Source organism: Ctenopharyngodon idella, chromosome 17 (assembly GCF_019924925.1).
Source record: "Ctenopharyngodon idella isolate HZGC_01 chromosome 17, HZGC01, whole genome shotgun sequence".
In the NCBI taxonomy this organism is placed as follows: domain Eukaryota; kingdom Metazoa; phylum Chordata; class Actinopteri; order Cypriniformes; family Xenocyprididae; genus Ctenopharyngodon; species Ctenopharyngodon idella.
The window spans coordinates 22,472,369-22,489,114 of record NC_067236.1 but is presented as its reverse complement, the minus strand read 5'-3'; the positions used below and the strand labels follow the sequence as shown (position 1 = coordinate 22,489,114).

At 38.4% G+C, this 16,746-nt stretch overlaps 2 protein-coding genes across 2 annotated transcripts in view; both read right to left on the bottom strand.

The window, feature by feature from the left end:
- Positions 1-429: 429 nt before the first annotated feature.
- dpysl5a (dihydropyrimidinase like 5a) lies at positions 430-16,222 on the bottom strand. The gene is made up of 13 exons (XM_051867502.1): positions 16,059-16,222; positions 11,715-11,983; positions 6,867-7,025; positions 6,548-6,727; positions 5,966-6,034; positions 5,715-5,759; positions 5,065-5,140; positions 4,760-4,916; positions 4,537-4,678; positions 3,089-3,231; positions 2,793-3,000; positions 2,540-2,708; positions 430-2,002 (listed from the first exon to the last, which is right to left on the bottom strand). Exons 2-13 carry the CDS (start codon positions 11,973-11,975, stop codon positions 1,917-1,919), a joined length of 1,695 nt encoding a protein of 564 aa, XP_051723462.1. The 5' UTR covers positions 11,976-11,983; positions 16,059-16,222; the 3' UTR covers positions 430-1,916.
- Positions 7,050-16,746, bottom strand: part of dtnbb (dystrobrevin, beta b) — a 138,930-nt gene continuing 129,233 nt past the window's right edge. Inside the window, exon 12 of the mRNA XM_051867501.1 lies at positions 7,050-9,301. Within this exon, the coding sequence (XP_051723461.1) occupies positions 9,230-9,301 (72 nt within the window). The 3' untranslated portion in view covers positions 7,050-9,229. The remainder of the gene's footprint in view (positions 9,302-16,746) is intronic.

The following is a 16,746-nucleotide window of genomic DNA, read 5'->3' as shown; positions in this document are numbered from 1 at the left end:
TGAAGCAGTGTTTTGAAATTGGCCATCACTAGATATTGTTGAATAAAGTTGTTATTTTGTTTTTCTGGTGCACAAAAAGTATTCTCGTCGCTTCACAACATGAAGGTTGAACCACTGTAGTCACATGAACTGTTTTAAATACGTCTTTAGTAGCTTTCTGGACTGGATTTGAAAGTGTTAATTGTTAGCAGAAAATGGAGGCCTCACTGAGCCATCAGATTTTATCAAAAATATCTTAATTTGTGTTCTGAAGATGAGCGAAGGTCTTACAGGTGTGGAACGACATGAGGGTGAGTAATTAATGACAGAAATGTCATTTTTGGGTGAACTAACTCTTTAATAGTGTAATTATAAAGTGTGTTTGTTAAACATTATATGCATGTATATGAATATTTAGTGTTTCATTTTATTCAATAATACATGTGGACATGAGGTTGAATGGGGTTTATTTGCACTTTTTCATGAGATAAACATATTACGTTAACACGTACAACTGTAGTGCATACACAGCTCATATTAAAAAATTGAAAAGCATACTGAAAATCCAGAATAAAAAATACATGAATATTTAGCACCAACAGAAATGTTTTTGCCATTCTACTGCTTGTGTCACTGGAACACTGAGTTGTACAGCTAAAGTTACTGTGTTTCAAATGGTCTCTACAGAAGGTCATCAAGTGCTTAGACATACATGTACATAAAGATCACATGCCTCAGTTAGCTGTCTTTCAACTAGGGTTGGTTAGTGGTTGTGGAGCTCATTGATCAGACGTGAAGCAGAATTTTTCTGACTAGCTTTGGACCATGCAGATCAATAGTCACTAATACACAGTGTTAATGTCAGTGAACAACCGATGAATTACACTGTCGTTACAGTTCAGTGTTCAGCTAACAGTTAATTCTAGAATAAACATGAAGCTATACTGCAAAATTATGGCATTGTTGTGAAGAATTACTCGTAAGTTCCAATAATGGTAAAAGGGAATGTAAAAAAAATCAAGTCAGTTAAAAATGAAAAAATCAATAAAGTTTTAGATTGGTTACACAACTAAATTTGATATGTAACAAAGTAAACAATGTTATTCTTAATTCACATTTTAGGAGATCAGGTACGTGTGCTTATAAACGGCATTAAGAAAATTGAAAACGCTTTATATAAATTACTTTTTTAAATGCTTAAGCAATACAACTGGCCTGTGTCATGGCAGAAACAATTAAATATCTTGTATTGCCTTATTATCAGTATGTCAAACAATATGAACACCTCAAAACAAAGCAAAAATGTTTTTGTAACTGTACCTGCTCTCAGAAAGTGTTGTCAAATGGTCACTGTAAGAGTGTAAAGAGGCAGAGTGCTAATGTACGCAAGTGTAACTCGAGAGATAAACACTGAGGTAAATGTATAGTCATCCGCCAACACATTAAAACAGGTCAAATATTAAATAACTTTACAATGGTTCACATTTTCAAGCCATGACCAACTACACAAACTAATAATGTTCCCATTCGCAAACAAATTTCCAGTTGCTATCTTTAAAATGGTACAAACGGCAACATATGTAAAACGTACTGTATATGCGATAACAAAAACAGTTAGTAAAAGGGTCTGTCATTTATTTAGCACTACAACAGTGTTGTATTTGAACACAACCTTCACCAATTCATTTCACTGAATATGAAGAGCAAAACACCCTGTAACATTTTGTATAACCAAATCTCTTACAAGCATTTCCAACGTATACCTTGTTTTCCAATTTCCACACAAATATATTGTTTTTTTCCCTCGTACACACACATATAAAAACACTGGAGTATAGGTGCAAGTGATTAAAATTAAATAATGTTCATCAGATGTGAGAGGTTGTCAAAAACGTAGGTGTTTAGTTTCAGACTTCTGCAAGTGTTGTTCCAGAATGTTACCAGATTCCACTAGAACGACCACCAGGTGGCGCCAGAATCCGTGCGGAGGCTCTCTTTGGAACATTATCATCAATTTGGGCACCTATAAAAAAAAAAAAAAAAAAATGTTGAGCTACAAAAAGTATATATATATATATATATATATAATTTATAATCATATAAAATATTTATTATTATTTTCAATTTTTAATGTAAATTTTAATTATTGAACTTTCTGTAATATGGAATCCAAATAAATAAATTTGGTTTTCATTTTACAGAAATCAAAATAATTTAAATGTATACAGAAAATAAATGACATATATATATAAAAAAAATAAATATATATATATATATATATATATATATATATATATTTGTTTTCCTGAATTATGTAATTTTAATAAAATAATTAAAACATAATTTTATGTGATTAAAAAACATTGTGTCCAGACAGAATGAGAATGACATTTTTCATAATTAAGTATTAAGACATTTGACAATGAAATTGTCAATTAAAAATATTTGTAATAAAATTGTACTGGCCTTAAATATTATTTTCTTAATGCATTATTTATTTATTTTTTCTGAGAGATTTACCCATACAGTCTTTAATATGGTTTAATGCAGGCTACTGTACCAGACAAGCTAAAGCTGGACTCATGTAGGTCTCTCATTCCCCCGTGGCGCGTGCAGGGTCGTGGATTCATGTCTCCATCTGAAGGGCCCAGGTCCTTCTTTCCTGAATTTTGCACTGCTGCTACATCTCCAGTGTACGGGGTACGCTCCACCCCCTTGAGTGCTTGACACTGAGGGTAGAGGGTCACAAACAAACTCAGTCGAGGCACTGCGATACACTGTTATAAAAACACGATATATAATGGCGAGAGTACCTTCTCCCGCTGCACCATTTTCTTGTAGAGGTAGTCAGGAAAGGTTCGGAGAGGGTAGAACTTTCCCGAGCCCTCAGCACAAGTGAAGATGCCATTTTCATAGACCACGCGACCGCGACTGACGGTTACCAGGGGGACACCGTGACAGCGTAGGTTCTCGTACAGATTTACATCACCACCCTGCCATTGAGTGGTCACAGAGATGGTCCTACAGACACACAAAACCATGTAAAAAAAACTAAGTGCACTTTCATCAATTCTCAGCTGATTTGAATTCAATCCATAATTTTTCATACCTTGTTGATTCTGGATCCCAGACTACCACATCCGCATCAGCTCCAGGGATGATCCTGCCCTTCCTAGGGTAAAGATTATAGATCTTTGCAGCATTGGAGCTTGTGACAGCAACAAAACGATTCTCATCCATCTTGCCTCCAACCTATTAATAAAGATAGATAGAATGAGCTAGAAAAGGTTTATTTTAAACTTTCTTCTCCATGATATTTTGTCCTTTTTGTGGTTTGTACAGCAACATAACTGTCTATAATATGAATTATTTTTATATCAAAATAAATATAATGTTGTTATATAATTTATATATTATTTGTATACACTACCATTCAAAAGTTTGGGAAAGATTTGTTTTTTTTTGGAAAGAAATTAATACTTTTATTCAGCAAGGATGCATTAAATTGATCAAAAGTGACAGTAAAGACATTTATGTTACAAAAGATTCATATTTTAAATAAGTGCTCCTCTTTCTTGAGCAGCAAATCAGCATATTAGAATGATTTCTGAAGGATCATGTGACACTGATGACTGGAGTAATGATGCTGAACATTCAGCTTTCCATCAGTGGAATAAATCTGCCCAAGTCACCACTGTTCTTTCATATATCATACATTTGTGGGTCATGGTAACCACAAGTAAAACCATGCATGGCTCATCAATTTGACTGTAAAAAGTTATAAAGTTTAGTTATAAAACTAGGGTATATGTTACAAAAAATCCCACATATTACTGTAACATTCCATTATTCCTGTAATACATTTAATATATTATACATGACTATATTCATATAACAACATTAAATACAAATATACCACATTTCGCCAAAATACCATGGTTACAGTTAGTAAATCCATGGTAAATGTTGGTGATTCATGGATAGAAAAGCCTTCTAACTGGATTGTAGTGGATAGTTTTCCACGTTAGTGTTGTTCATAATGTCAATGCTGTTTCATCTGATAAATTGCTGATAAAGCTGATAAATTGCCCGTGTGGAGCTGTTCAAACGAGTAGTGCTGTTTCTTTCCGCTTTTGATGTTTCTCAATAGAAATGACAGTTCAACTTCGATTTTAGTCGCACTGGCAGGTAAAAAGGTCACAAAGAAACCCTGGTTAAGAACTAGGCTGACCAACTAGAAATTAGTTAGGGCTAATCATTCTTACTTTTCAAATTTAAACTAGACCTTCCTACCTTTTCATGTAACTGATGTAAAAAAGTTATGACCAGTCTTGAAGAAAAAAAAAAATAGATGAATAACCTGTAAGACCATTTATGCCATTTATGCAACCGGCCACTGGTTGATGTTAATTTGTTTATATTTATGCAAACAAATGGAGATAATGGACATTCTATTTACAATTCACAATTTCTACTTCACAAGTACCGGCTACAGAAATGTTAGTATTGTAACAACGCTAGTCAGCAGTGTAGCTTCCGTTATGAAATAAAACCTACCACTCCCCGCTCCCACATAACACTCATGCGGTCCTGCACCCCGGGAACACCGTGAGGGATTTTAGTGAAGTCGTCTTTGCCCATCGCCTTCTGTTTAGTGGTGAAGGGTCGGTGGTCCGACGTCACGACGTTCAGAGTGTCACTACATCACAGCAAAAAGACTTTTATGTGACTGTACAGGTATATGACTAAATGAAACTACTCAAATAGTGAATCCACTTACTTTCCTAGAAGGCTGAGCAGGTAATTGGGTGTGTTGGGGTCAAGTCTGAGTGGTGGCACAGTGACGAAAGCAGCTGCATGGGCCCAGTCCTGGTGGTAGTACTGCATCCCATTTAAGACAGCGTGAGCAGTGGTGGTCTCTCCATGCACCACTTTCCCTGCAGACCATTCACATATTCAGAGTCACCTTATGTAATTCACTTATGAAAATTCAGGTGTCATATAGAAGTTCAAATAAAGGTTTATAAGTAAGATACAAGGTTTTGTGCTAAAACAACACACTAAGCATCATTGCCTGGCACTTACCCTGCATTTTAGCTGATGCTAAAACATCCCCTGCTGACATGCTGGACACATTCACAAGGTATATGGGACAATGGGCCTATGAGACAAAAACCAGAAACACTGATTATAAACACATTTAGAGATCTTAAAAGCAATTAATCTGTAACTCAACTGTATGTTTCGTCGCAGAGTAACGCTGGGGAAATCATGCTGCCATCTAGACATTCTTTTTCAGACATGACATTGGCCGATGCTATACACGTGTACAGCGCGACACATGCGTGTGATGCTGATGCAGGAGCCGGCCAATAATGAGTCAGCATACATGGAAGCCTGCACTGCGTTCACTAAATCAACTGCGTATGACAACAGTTCAAAGTTTTGTTTTTGCGCACAAAAAGTATTCTCGTCGCTTCACAACATTAAGGTTGAACCACTGTAGTCACATGAACTATTTTAACAATGTCTTTAATACCTTTCTGGACCTCAAAATGTGCAATGACGTTGCTGCATATGTGAGGTTCAGAAACCCTCGCATTTCATCAAAAATATCTTAATTTGTGCTCCGAAGATAAACAAAGGTTGCGGGTTTGGGACGACATGAGCGTGAGTAATTAATGACAGAAATTTAATTTTTGGGTGAACTAACCCTTTAAGTGCATCATACTCACTCTGTTAGCGATGGTGATGGCTCGGTGGACGGCCTCTGCTTCCAGCTGTACATGGAAAATTCCCAAGGTAAGTGAGAAAACACAAATGTCACCAGTGAAACCTAATGATAAACAGACGCTTAAGAGTATTAATAATGCATGAAAATGCAATATGGAGACGGGAAAGACTAGGAGCTGGAGAGACGGTGGTAGTGTGATTGATAGTAAAAGAAAACCATTTCATGGTTACAGGATTTGAATGGTTATTTTACCTCCTCAGGTCTGCTTATCTCTATGCCCTCTGGTCCACTAATACCCAGATCCAATGCTTCTCTGGCACCCTTGTGTGAATAAATACAATAAAAACATGAGATAACATGATAAATAACGACTATGCAGGATGGAAGACACGATCTTGCCTAGACAGCATTTTAAGTCACTGTAATAACATTATGCTATGATTATTATGAGTGATATCTGAGGCATCATGTGAAGTTGCTGCCTATGTGCCGCTCACTAGGTTATGGAGCAGATGTAACCCCTCCTGTTCGAACCGCCCACTCTAGGTGGGACTCAAACCCGGGTCTCCGGCATGGGAGTCGAGTGCTCCAACAAGGAGGCTGAAGACCACAGTCTCTAGCGTCAGCCACTAGAGCGCCTCTTGAGATCAAGGGAGTGAGGTTTACACGCACAGCTCTTACTGGCCTACGTCCATTACACTCACCCCCCTAAACCTCACTCCCAGCACCAATGTAACCCCTCCTGTTTGAACCGCACGCTCTAAGCAGGACTTGAACCAGTTACACAGAACTTATTTCTATGGTACAATTTTGCACAAGTTCCATGATTTATACCTCAGCAACCAGCTCTCCGTTCTCCGCATGGACACGGGCCACAGCGCCGATGTCTTTACAGTTCTGCAGGGCCTGGAACAGCTCACTGTCCCTCAGCATGTACATGTCCTTATATGCCATGAACATCTGGAAGGAGTTTACCCCCTTGTCCCGCACCAGAGTCTCCATTTGAGCCCTAACCTGTGATGCAAAAGGGACATCTGTTACAGAATGAAGACGAAATTTATTATAAGGACTGTCAGTTTTTTAGCACATTTTTCCTTTTCCTGTTCTGACTTGTTATACAAAGTTTCGAACTCAGCAAACACAGATTCTGTACCTTTGGTCCCCACCAGGTCACTCCAACATGAAGAGCGTAGTCACAGCAGGCCTTGGCATCAGCGTGAGAGCGACACTTTTCATAAGCATCCAGCAATGATTCATTCTTCTCCGGCAGCACGTGACCAATCACCATAGTGGTGCCACCAGCCAGAGCAGCCTGGAAATAAACAAACAACAGACTGACTGCTGTGGGATCCATGCAGCATCAATACCAATCACTTGGTTTAATGGGCCGACGACAACATAACATAACAGCGATATGTTCACAAAAGCCATGCATGAAATGAAACGTTACATAACAGCACTCAGAAAACATTAATCAAGGTTAAATTACACTTGTATTTGAGAACTGTATTCAAAGGTATTCTGAATGGTTTCTAAGCCATCCCTGCATGGTTGCTAGGGTGTTCTGTGTGGTTGTTAGGCATTTATAGGATGTTCTGTTCATTATTATGGCGTTGCTAGGGTGTTCTAAGTGGTTGCTAGGGTGTTGCTAGGATGTTTTGGTGTTTGCTATGATGTTCTGATTGTTTCTAGGTCTTTGCTAGGGTGATCCAGGAGTTGCTAGGGAATTTGCTAATCTGTTTAACGCTCTGGTGGTTGCTACGATGCTCTGATTGTTGCTAGGGTGTGCTGGTGATTGCTAGAGAATTCCTATGCTGATTTAAGGTGTTCTGCTGGTTGCTAAGGCAAAGCTGTGCTATTTGGGTGTTATGGCTAGGTTGCTAGGCATTTAAAGAATATTACGGTCATTACTAAAGCATTGCTTGGGTGTTCTGGGTGGTTGTGAGTGTTGCTAGGATATTTTGGTGGTTGCTATGTCACTTCTAGGATTATCTGGTTGTTGCTTGAGAATTATGCTGTTTGTAATGTTCTGGTGGTTGCTAGGATGCTCTGATTGTTACTAGGGTGTGCTGGTGGTTGCTAGGGAATTGACAGGGTGATTTAAGGTTTTCTGATGGTTCCTAGGGCATAGCTAGGCTGTTGGTAACATGTTTTGGGTGGTCTCTAGTCATTTAAATTATGTTCTAGTTACTACTAAGGCATCACTAGAGTATTCTGGGTGGTTTCTAGAGTGTTGCTAGGATAATCTGATTGTTTCTGGTTCATTGCTAGGGTGATCTTGTGGTAGGCTATTTGAGCAGTTGCCAGGATGTTGTGATTGTTGCTAGGGTGATTTGGTTGTTTCTAAGGCATTATAGACATTAGTAGTGTGTTCTGGGATGCTCTGATTGTTGCGATTAAATTGATAGGCTGTTGTTAAGGTGTTCTGCTGGTTGTTAGGATGTACTGGTTGTTTCTAGGTCTTTGATAGGGGTGATCTGGTGGTTGCTAGGGAATTAAGGACATAACTAATGCATTCTAGTGGTTGATGGGATGCTCTGATTGTTGGTAGGGAATTGCAGGGCTGTTAAGGTGTTCTGCTGGTTGCTAGGATGATCATTGCTGGGGTCTTCTGGTGTTTGCTAGGGCATTGCTAGGCTGTTTGTTAGGCTGTTCTGGTGGTTGTTAGGAAGATCTGATTGCTTCTAGGGTGTTCTGGTTTTTAGGGAATTAAGGGCATTACTAGTGTGTTCTGTTGGTTGCTGGGATGCTCTGATTGTTGGTAGGGAATTGCGAGGCTGTTTTTAAAGTGTTCTGCTTGTTGCTACTGTAGGATGCTCTGATTGTTTCTGGGTCATTGCTAGGGTGATCTGGAGGCAATTGCTAAGCTGTTCGGGCAGTTGCCAGGATGTTGTGATTGTTGCTAGGATGATTTGGTTGTTTCTATGGTATTATAGACATTACTAGTGTGTTTTTGGATGCTCTGATTGTTGCTATTGAATTGCTAGGCTGTTGTTAAGGTGTTCTTCTGGTTGTTAGGACTGGTTGTTTGTAGGTCTTTGCTAGGGGTGATCTGGTGGTTGCTAGGGAATTGCTAGGCTGTTTTTACTGTGTTCTGGTGGTTGCTAGGATTCTCTGATTGTTGCTATTAAATTGCTAGGTTGTTAAGGTGTTCTTCTGGTTGTTAGGTTCGAGGTCTTTGCTGGGGGTGATCTGGTGGTCACTAGGGAATTGCTAGGCTGTTTTTACTGTGTTCTAGTGGTTGCTAGAATACTCTGATTGTTGCTACAGTAGGGTGTTCTAGTGGTTTCTAGGGCATTATAAACATTACTAGGGTGTTGCTGGCGGCTACTGGGATGCTGTGATTGTTGCTAGGGAATTGCTAGGTAGTTAAGGTGTTCTTCTGGTTGTTAGGTTCTAGGTCTTTGCTGGGGGTGATCTGGTGGTTGCTAGGGAATTGCTAGGCTGTTTTTACTGTGTTCTGGTGGATGCTAGGATGCCCTGATTGTTGCTACAGTAGGGTGGTTCTAGTGGTTTCTAGGGCATTATGAACATTACTAGGGTATTGCTGGAGGCTTCTGGGATACTCTGATTGTTGCCAGGGCATTGCTAGGCTGATGTTAGGGTGTTCTGGGTGGTTGTTAGGGTCCATCTGTCAGTGTAAGTCTATTGGAGTTTTTCGGCTGTTTTAAGTCTGTAGCAAAACTCAGCGTGGGTTCTAAAATAATATTAATTGCTCATAATGGCTTAGCAAACACCACCAATTAATATCCCACCTTATCTGCCTGAGCATAATGTTTTACAGGGAAATCCACAATTAGTAGAAAGCTGTTTCTCAGTAGAAGAAAACAATGATAAATAGTAATTCAACCACAAAAATGGTCCTCTTTAAAAGCATCTCTCAGCTGACACATGCCGGGCAGCCACATCCACTGAAGGGGCGTGTATTTGTGCACCATTGTCTTCCAGCACAATGGCACGAGTGAAAGGCTTTTGCAGCAGTCTTTGCAGCAGTGCTCCTGTATCTATGGAAACAGAATCTGATCTCCATTTGTCTCTGCGCCTGGCGAGTCTCATGGCGGTAGTGGAGGGGGAGGGGGGAAGAGAATGCCACTTGTGTTGCCAAGGCTAACAATAACAGTGCCGATAACAACTCTTTATTTGTCCCGCAGCACTCTCGGAATTAGAGCGGGTATGTATTTGTGATGGTGAATCGTGCCCTGCGGTTGACAGAGGCAGACTGTGAGTGTGCAATGCTCACTCTTGCATCCCAGTGTCTGCTAAGTGACCCATGGGATTTATTTAGGCAGGGCAGCTGAAGCGAGCACATCTCTGCTTTTGAAGTATTTATAAAACATGAACAAATGAATGTGACATTAAATTGATGTTACATCACACATCTTTTGGCTTTTATAGGGTTGTATAAAGATCTTTCATCTTAAGAAAAAAAATAAGAAAAAACTCACTGCTAAAATACATCATATAATGCAAGGAAAATCAAAACACATTTTAGAAAAAAACTATTTCATGTACAAGACTCTACTAGTAGTACTATTAGCAGTACTACCATACAATTAACTTTTAAGAAGGAGAACTTATTGAGTTGTTGTGAAATAAAAGGCCCCTGGCAGATGGCGGGGGCCACTCAATGTGTGGGGGGTCCGAAGTCTAAAATCGATCTTTTGCTTCTACTTCCTTTTCTCTCTATATGTCCCAATTGGAAGCTCATGTTATTTCAGTGACAAAGCTACAATTTCTGAATCCATTTTACTAGCCTGCCTTTCTTTACATTAGATTGAACTAATGTATTCAAGGGGAATGCATGCAGGGGGAAAAAACAACGTATTGTTCTAACATCTTATTAATTTTTTGGTTAGTAAATGCTCCAAGTGCCATGGTGCTCATGTGGGAAATGTAGGTTTGAATCGAGCTTGCGCCACATATTGATGCTATATCCGCCTGCATTCAAATAATTTTCTTTTCTATCTCATCTATCACTAAAAACTGTCAAAAGCCCCTCAGAAATCTTGTTTTGTATTGGATATTGTGGCCATAAATTAAGAATTTGACAATTTGTAATTAATAAATGGCCATGTTTTATTAATTTGTTCCCTCATTTTAATTCAGTTACATCATGGCCACGATTTACAGAAAACGAGGGAACAAATTAATAAAACGTGGTCACAAATTATTAATTCCAAATGGTCAAATTCTTAATTTATGGCCACAATATCTTTTTTTTTTTTTCAAACAATACAAAACAAGATTTTTGAGGGGGGCTTTTTAAAGTTTTACTATTTACGATTTACTATTTTGTTCCCATGATTTACTAAATTGTGCACAAATTTACTATTTCGTTCCCTCGATTAATAAATCATGCGCACGATTTAGCAAATCAAGGGAACTAATTGGTAAATCATGCGCATGATTTAGTCTACTATTTTTTTTCCTCCGTATTTTAGTGATAGATGAGATGGAAAAGAAATTTTTTTCAATGCAAGCGGAGATGGCATCAGGATATAGCATCAATATGTGGCGCAAGCCCGATTCAAACCTACGTTTCCCACATGAGAGCCATGGCACTTGGAGCAGGCCACAAATATGGCACAGAAATAGGGAGCTGGTGTCTGATTACATAAATTACTTTAAAACTGTATAACATTGAATGCTTATTTTAAATAATTTAATAATGCTGAGATATTATTTTAGCGGGGAATCAAAATATTCTTAGCCACAGCAACAGTGGTACAGTTAGCTAGACAATTATCAGTCAACATAAATCAGTATTTTACTTCTATAATTTTACATATTTCCAAACGAAACAGGATATTTAAAAGAAACAAAAGTAGGATCAGCCAAATAAATAGTTATAAATAGAGTAAAAATATAAATAGTTAATAAACAGAACAAGACAAACTTTTTTTTTTCTTTGGAATAACATGCACTGATAAATAATTCCCAATAACAATCAATTATAATCAATTTTAAATTCATCCTGACTTTAATAGTCAGTAGGTAATACCTTGGTGCCGCTGTAGAAGTCGTCCGCTGTACAGGCGTTCATGAAGCTCTCGTTCAGGTGAACACTGGTGTCAATGCCACCCGGAAGCACCAGTTTTCCTGTGGCATCTATAACCTTGGCCCCACCTGGGATCATCAGCTCCTTGCCCACCTGCTGGATAATCCCATTTTCGATGTACACATCTGCTTCTTGTGTGAAGTCATCGTTCACCACTTTACCTCCCTTTATGAGGATGCGCACCGTTGCTGAGCTGGAAGACATGGTTCAACCTAAAAGAATCAAAGGACAGAGTGTTAATGTGTATTATATAACCCTACACACCGCTTGACCACGGAATTCCCATGACTTATAGATATATGATTACAGGTTGTACATATATATGTTTACATAGTATTTATAAATATTGCATTTGTTATAAGAAAAAACAAAGATTTTTTAAAGAAAATACTTTTATTCAGCAAGGATGAATCAAATTGATTAAAAGTGACAGAAAAGACTTTTAAAATGTTACAAATGATTTTTATCTCAAATAAATGCTGTTCTTTTGAACTTTCTATTTTTCTATCTATCAAAGAAAAAAAATCAAACTGTTTTCAACTTTGATAATGTTTCTTGAGCACCGAATCAGCATATTAGAATGATTTCTGAAGGATCATGTGAGACTGAAGACTTCAAAATATATTAAAACAGAAAACAATTAATTTGAATTGTAATAGTATTACACAAAATTACTGTTTTTTAGAGCTGCACGATTATGACAAAAATCATAATTATTATTTTCTTGAAATTGTAATTGCGATTATTAATTATGATTATCACAATTTACATTGAATAATAGTTTTACACCATTGTTTGAAGCAACTGCATGTCATATTTTTGTATAAAAATAAAAAACAAGCTGAAAACACTCTTTCTGAAATGTTTTATTGTTTTTCTATAGCATTAAACCTCAAATGTAAACTATACATTGGTTTGGTTTCTTCTTTAAATAATAATAAAAAGTCAACATATGCATGTATATGATCTTTTAAACAGTCCTGTCTTATATGTTATTAGATAGAACTGTTATACAAAGAAAGTAGACAGTATATGAAAATGTTTTAGCTTTTGCCGTGTGGTTGATGCCCAATGTCACTAGCTTAGCAGAAATACTTAATCTTAAATACTTGGTCTGCTCAAAGTCGTGCTGGATTTTCTCCTTAGCATAAGGTTGAGAGGTCCTATCACTGTTTTTCATTATTGTAGAGTTAGTTAGTTCGTGGAGTAAATATATAGGCTGTGTACACGGCTTTTTAAAAATGGCGGGTGCTGGTGTTTCGCATATCAACTCCTTTTGTGCTGGTTTAGACCTTTTACATTCTGAAGTAGTCGTGATCCGCCTCTCGCGACGTAACACGCTCTAAACACACCTCTTAAACACGCAGCATAATGTAAGTGGATATTTTCCCTTGTAATCGCGCCTTTGGACGATTACGAAATCGTGGCATCCGTAATCGTAATCGCGATTACAAATTTGATTAATTGTGCAGCCCTACTGTTTTTACTATATTTTTTGATCAAATACATGCAGCCTCGATAAGCACTTCTTTCAAAAACATAAAAAAAATCTTACTGCCCCCAAACTTTTGGATATACACACTACACTACTTCCTCATGACTGTGGGAAGTGGGAACCCTGTTTAAAATTCGCCCCATACTTTTGAGATGACATCACATATCTCAACGAAGACTGTGTGCTAATCCATTTTTCCACATTTGGGTTATGGAAACCAGCTATACCCTTATTTGACATCCAAATAGGATCAATAACGCATATCACAGCCCAAATGTTCCACAACATTAGTTTAAAGAGGTTACAAACCATTATGCCATTCTAGAATCTCACTTGAGTGGGTAAACTGACACCAACATGTGTGATTATCACCAGCTTGGCACGAGTAGTCACATTATCAACTCCAGCTCTTAACATGATAATTACATGTGAACATTTTAATTATTCATGACACATTAAAGGGGACCTATTATGCCCCTATTCACAAGATGTAATATAAGTCTCTGGTGTCCCCAGAATGTGTCTGTGAAGTTTCAGCTCAAAATACCCCACAGATCATTTATTATAGCTTGTCAAATTTTCCCCTATTTGGGTGGGTGCGAACAAAAACACGCCGTTTTTGCGTGTGTCCCTTTAAATGCAAATGAGCTGCTGCTCCCGGCCCCCTTTCCAGAAGAGGGCGGAGCTTTAACAGCTCACGCTTCGGTTGCTCAACAACAACAAAGCTGGAGAATCTCACGCAGCCAAAATGACGATTGTCAGTAACGGTGTTCAGCCTTACATTGTTCAAACCGGAGTCGGATACTGATGGAGAGACTCAGGAAGAAGTTACAACTTTTAGAATGAAACTGGACGTTTCTGAATGGTTAGTGGATAAATTTATGTAGTTGCTGTGGAGTTGATTCAACTCATCGACTAGCATGTGCCGTCATGTTAATCTTTTGTCAAATCCAGTGTTGAATTGACCCTCGTTTGTGAAGCAGTCCGGCGTAAAATGACGACATGGCAACAACACTCTACTACAACAACTCTTCTTCTTCTCTAAAGCAGCCCAACATGGCCTCACCCCCTTTGATGTGTGTTCTCGGGGCAGGGTTTATGTCAGTTTTAGGGTTTGTGATGTCACTAACCCGTGAAGAAGCTCGTTGTAGTCCCTACCAGACATATGTTGTAGTCCTTAAAAAGCGATTTCTGTACAAGAAAATATCTCCCTTTGCATTGAACTTTAAGCGTCGTAACTATACAGATGTTGTTTATGCTCAAACAGCAACATTACACACTAAAAAAAAGTGAAATCATAATCATGGACCACTTTAAAGCAATTTCAGCGCTGCAACAACATTCCAGAAATGTTGAATCAACAAAACCTCAACATCCTTCCAAAACACTATATAACTAGTGTGTGTAGTAAATCATATTAAATGCTCAGAAATGATCTGAGCAATTCTGACCCAGATTTTCCAGCGTTGCATGCCCAGGGATGCGGGATTGTTAGCAGGAAATATATGTAGGCTAGCAGCTGTTGCTGTACATCTCCCTGCAGCACTGCACTTCCTTATGATCTAATCTCAAGTGAAAGCGTGCATGCGAGTCTATGCCGCAAAGTGAGTCGGGGGCAGGTGGGTGCGGCATATTCACAGTATGGCGCTGCCCAGGGTTCCCCCCTGATGGTGAATGGTGTGTGTGTGTGTGCAAGGAGGGGCTACTATGGAGCTGGAGAATAAGGGTGTGTCCTCAGACATCCTACTATAAAAAGAAACAGTACTGTGCATGAGCTACATCTGTCCTGTCCTCACAACACAGCCCGAAGAAAAATTATTGGAGCATTTGTTCCTTCGCCATGACTCATGGAGGCCTTCCTCAGGAATGACCCACTTTTGAACCATGCCATATTCCATGAGATCCAGATGGCACTCTTCTGGGCTAATATAAAGTAGATGAAAACTTTGGATCTGTCTTGTGAAAGCAACTTCCATTCAATAAAATGGACATTTAGTGCGATTTGAACCATTGGAGCAGAATGAATCAGTGGCATTATTTAAATAATTTTATAATAGGCTATATTATTCATATTTTTCAATGTGGTGTTGGGAAAAATTAAGATATGAATGGAATGGAATGCAAATAAAATCAACAAACAAACAATGAAATATAACACATAATAGGAAAAAATACATAAAATGTCTGTTAGATACAGTGCAAATACTATGTTTTTCAGAGAAGCATGCAAAGTCATGTGAAGTGTAAACATGAGGGCAAGAGGTATTTTATGAACATGTACACATCCATAATGTCTTCTGATATGTAATTGCATGCACTAGGCTTCATTTAGAGGCTGATGATGATGGTGATGATGTAGACTCATCCCATTTGGACCTTATCGAGGGTGTCACACAAAGGGGCGACCAAGCCCTTACTCAACACAACATACTCAATATGTCTCAACTCATTTCATGGTAACATAACGGATATTACAACGGCTTCATAACGGAAATATCAGATATCGAGTGTGAGCTCGCGTTTAATAGTGTTTATTGCTGGTGAGCTCGCGCTGTTTATGGACACACGACATCCACATTGATCGACTAGATTTTTATACATCGTTTAATCGATAATTAAACCATTACCAACTCACATTAAGTCAAAACACGAGACACAAGACTGGGAAATTCTTTCCATACCACAAAATTACACGATTCTGAGTCGAGCAATATATCACTGTGCTAGTCAGTGAGGAGTTTCTTAAAATAGCTTACAAATGAATGCAAAATAGCGCGGCATAGTACACTTACTTCCTTTGTTATATCCTTAAAAAGAGATTTTCCTTCACTTTCAGCGCTGGCGAACAATAAAGCCTGTTAGACGGGCAGCAGGCAGACACACAGGCAGATGCTTCGGTTGGTCCAGCCCGGTAAACCTTACGCTTGCAGCAGCATCCAGACAGTGAGAGCCGGGCGTTGACCAATCACAGGCGAGATACATGGCGATGGCCTCAGCAGCGACCAATGGCGTTACAGAATGGGCGTGTCCTGTAGCCAGTGGTAAGTACCATTTATACAGATTCACAGGGGATGGAACTGGACCATTATGCCAATGTGGCAGCCGTGCAAACCAGACTATGAAGTACTACATTTTATTTGCTGTTTTTTTTATGTAAATATATATAAATATAAAAATAATACAAATATAAAGTATTATATATAAATATAGCTTTACAAAGTAGCCTATTACATATAATTAAAATAACATAAAATATCAAAGTTAATACAATATATGTGTGTGTGTGTGTGTGTGTGTGTGTGTGTGTGTGTGTGTGTGTGTGTGTGTGTGTGTGTGTGTGTGTGTGTGTGTGTGTGTGTTTGTGTGTGTGTGTGTGACCCTGGACCACAAAACCAGTCATAAGGGTCAATTTTTTGAAATTGAGATTTATACATCATCTGAAAGCTGGATAAATAATCTATATATAAAAATATGTAAAAA

What these genes read in the sequence shown, in the direction of transcription:
- dpysl5a (XM_051867502.1), bottom strand. Translation starts at nt 11,975, where the DNA reads ATGTCTTCCAGCTCAGCAACGGTGCGCATCCTCATAAAGGGAGGTAAA. An exon ending in CTGCTCAGCCTTCTAGGAAA is followed by an intron (nt 4,679 to 4,759) that starts GTAAGTGGATTC and finishes GCTGTGATGTAG; the next exon opens with TGACACTCTGAACGTCGTGA. An exon ending in TGGGATCCAGAATCAACAAG is followed by an intron (nt 3,001 to 3,088) that starts GTATGAAAAATT and finishes GTGTGTCTGTAG; the next exon opens with GACCATCTCTGTGACCACTC.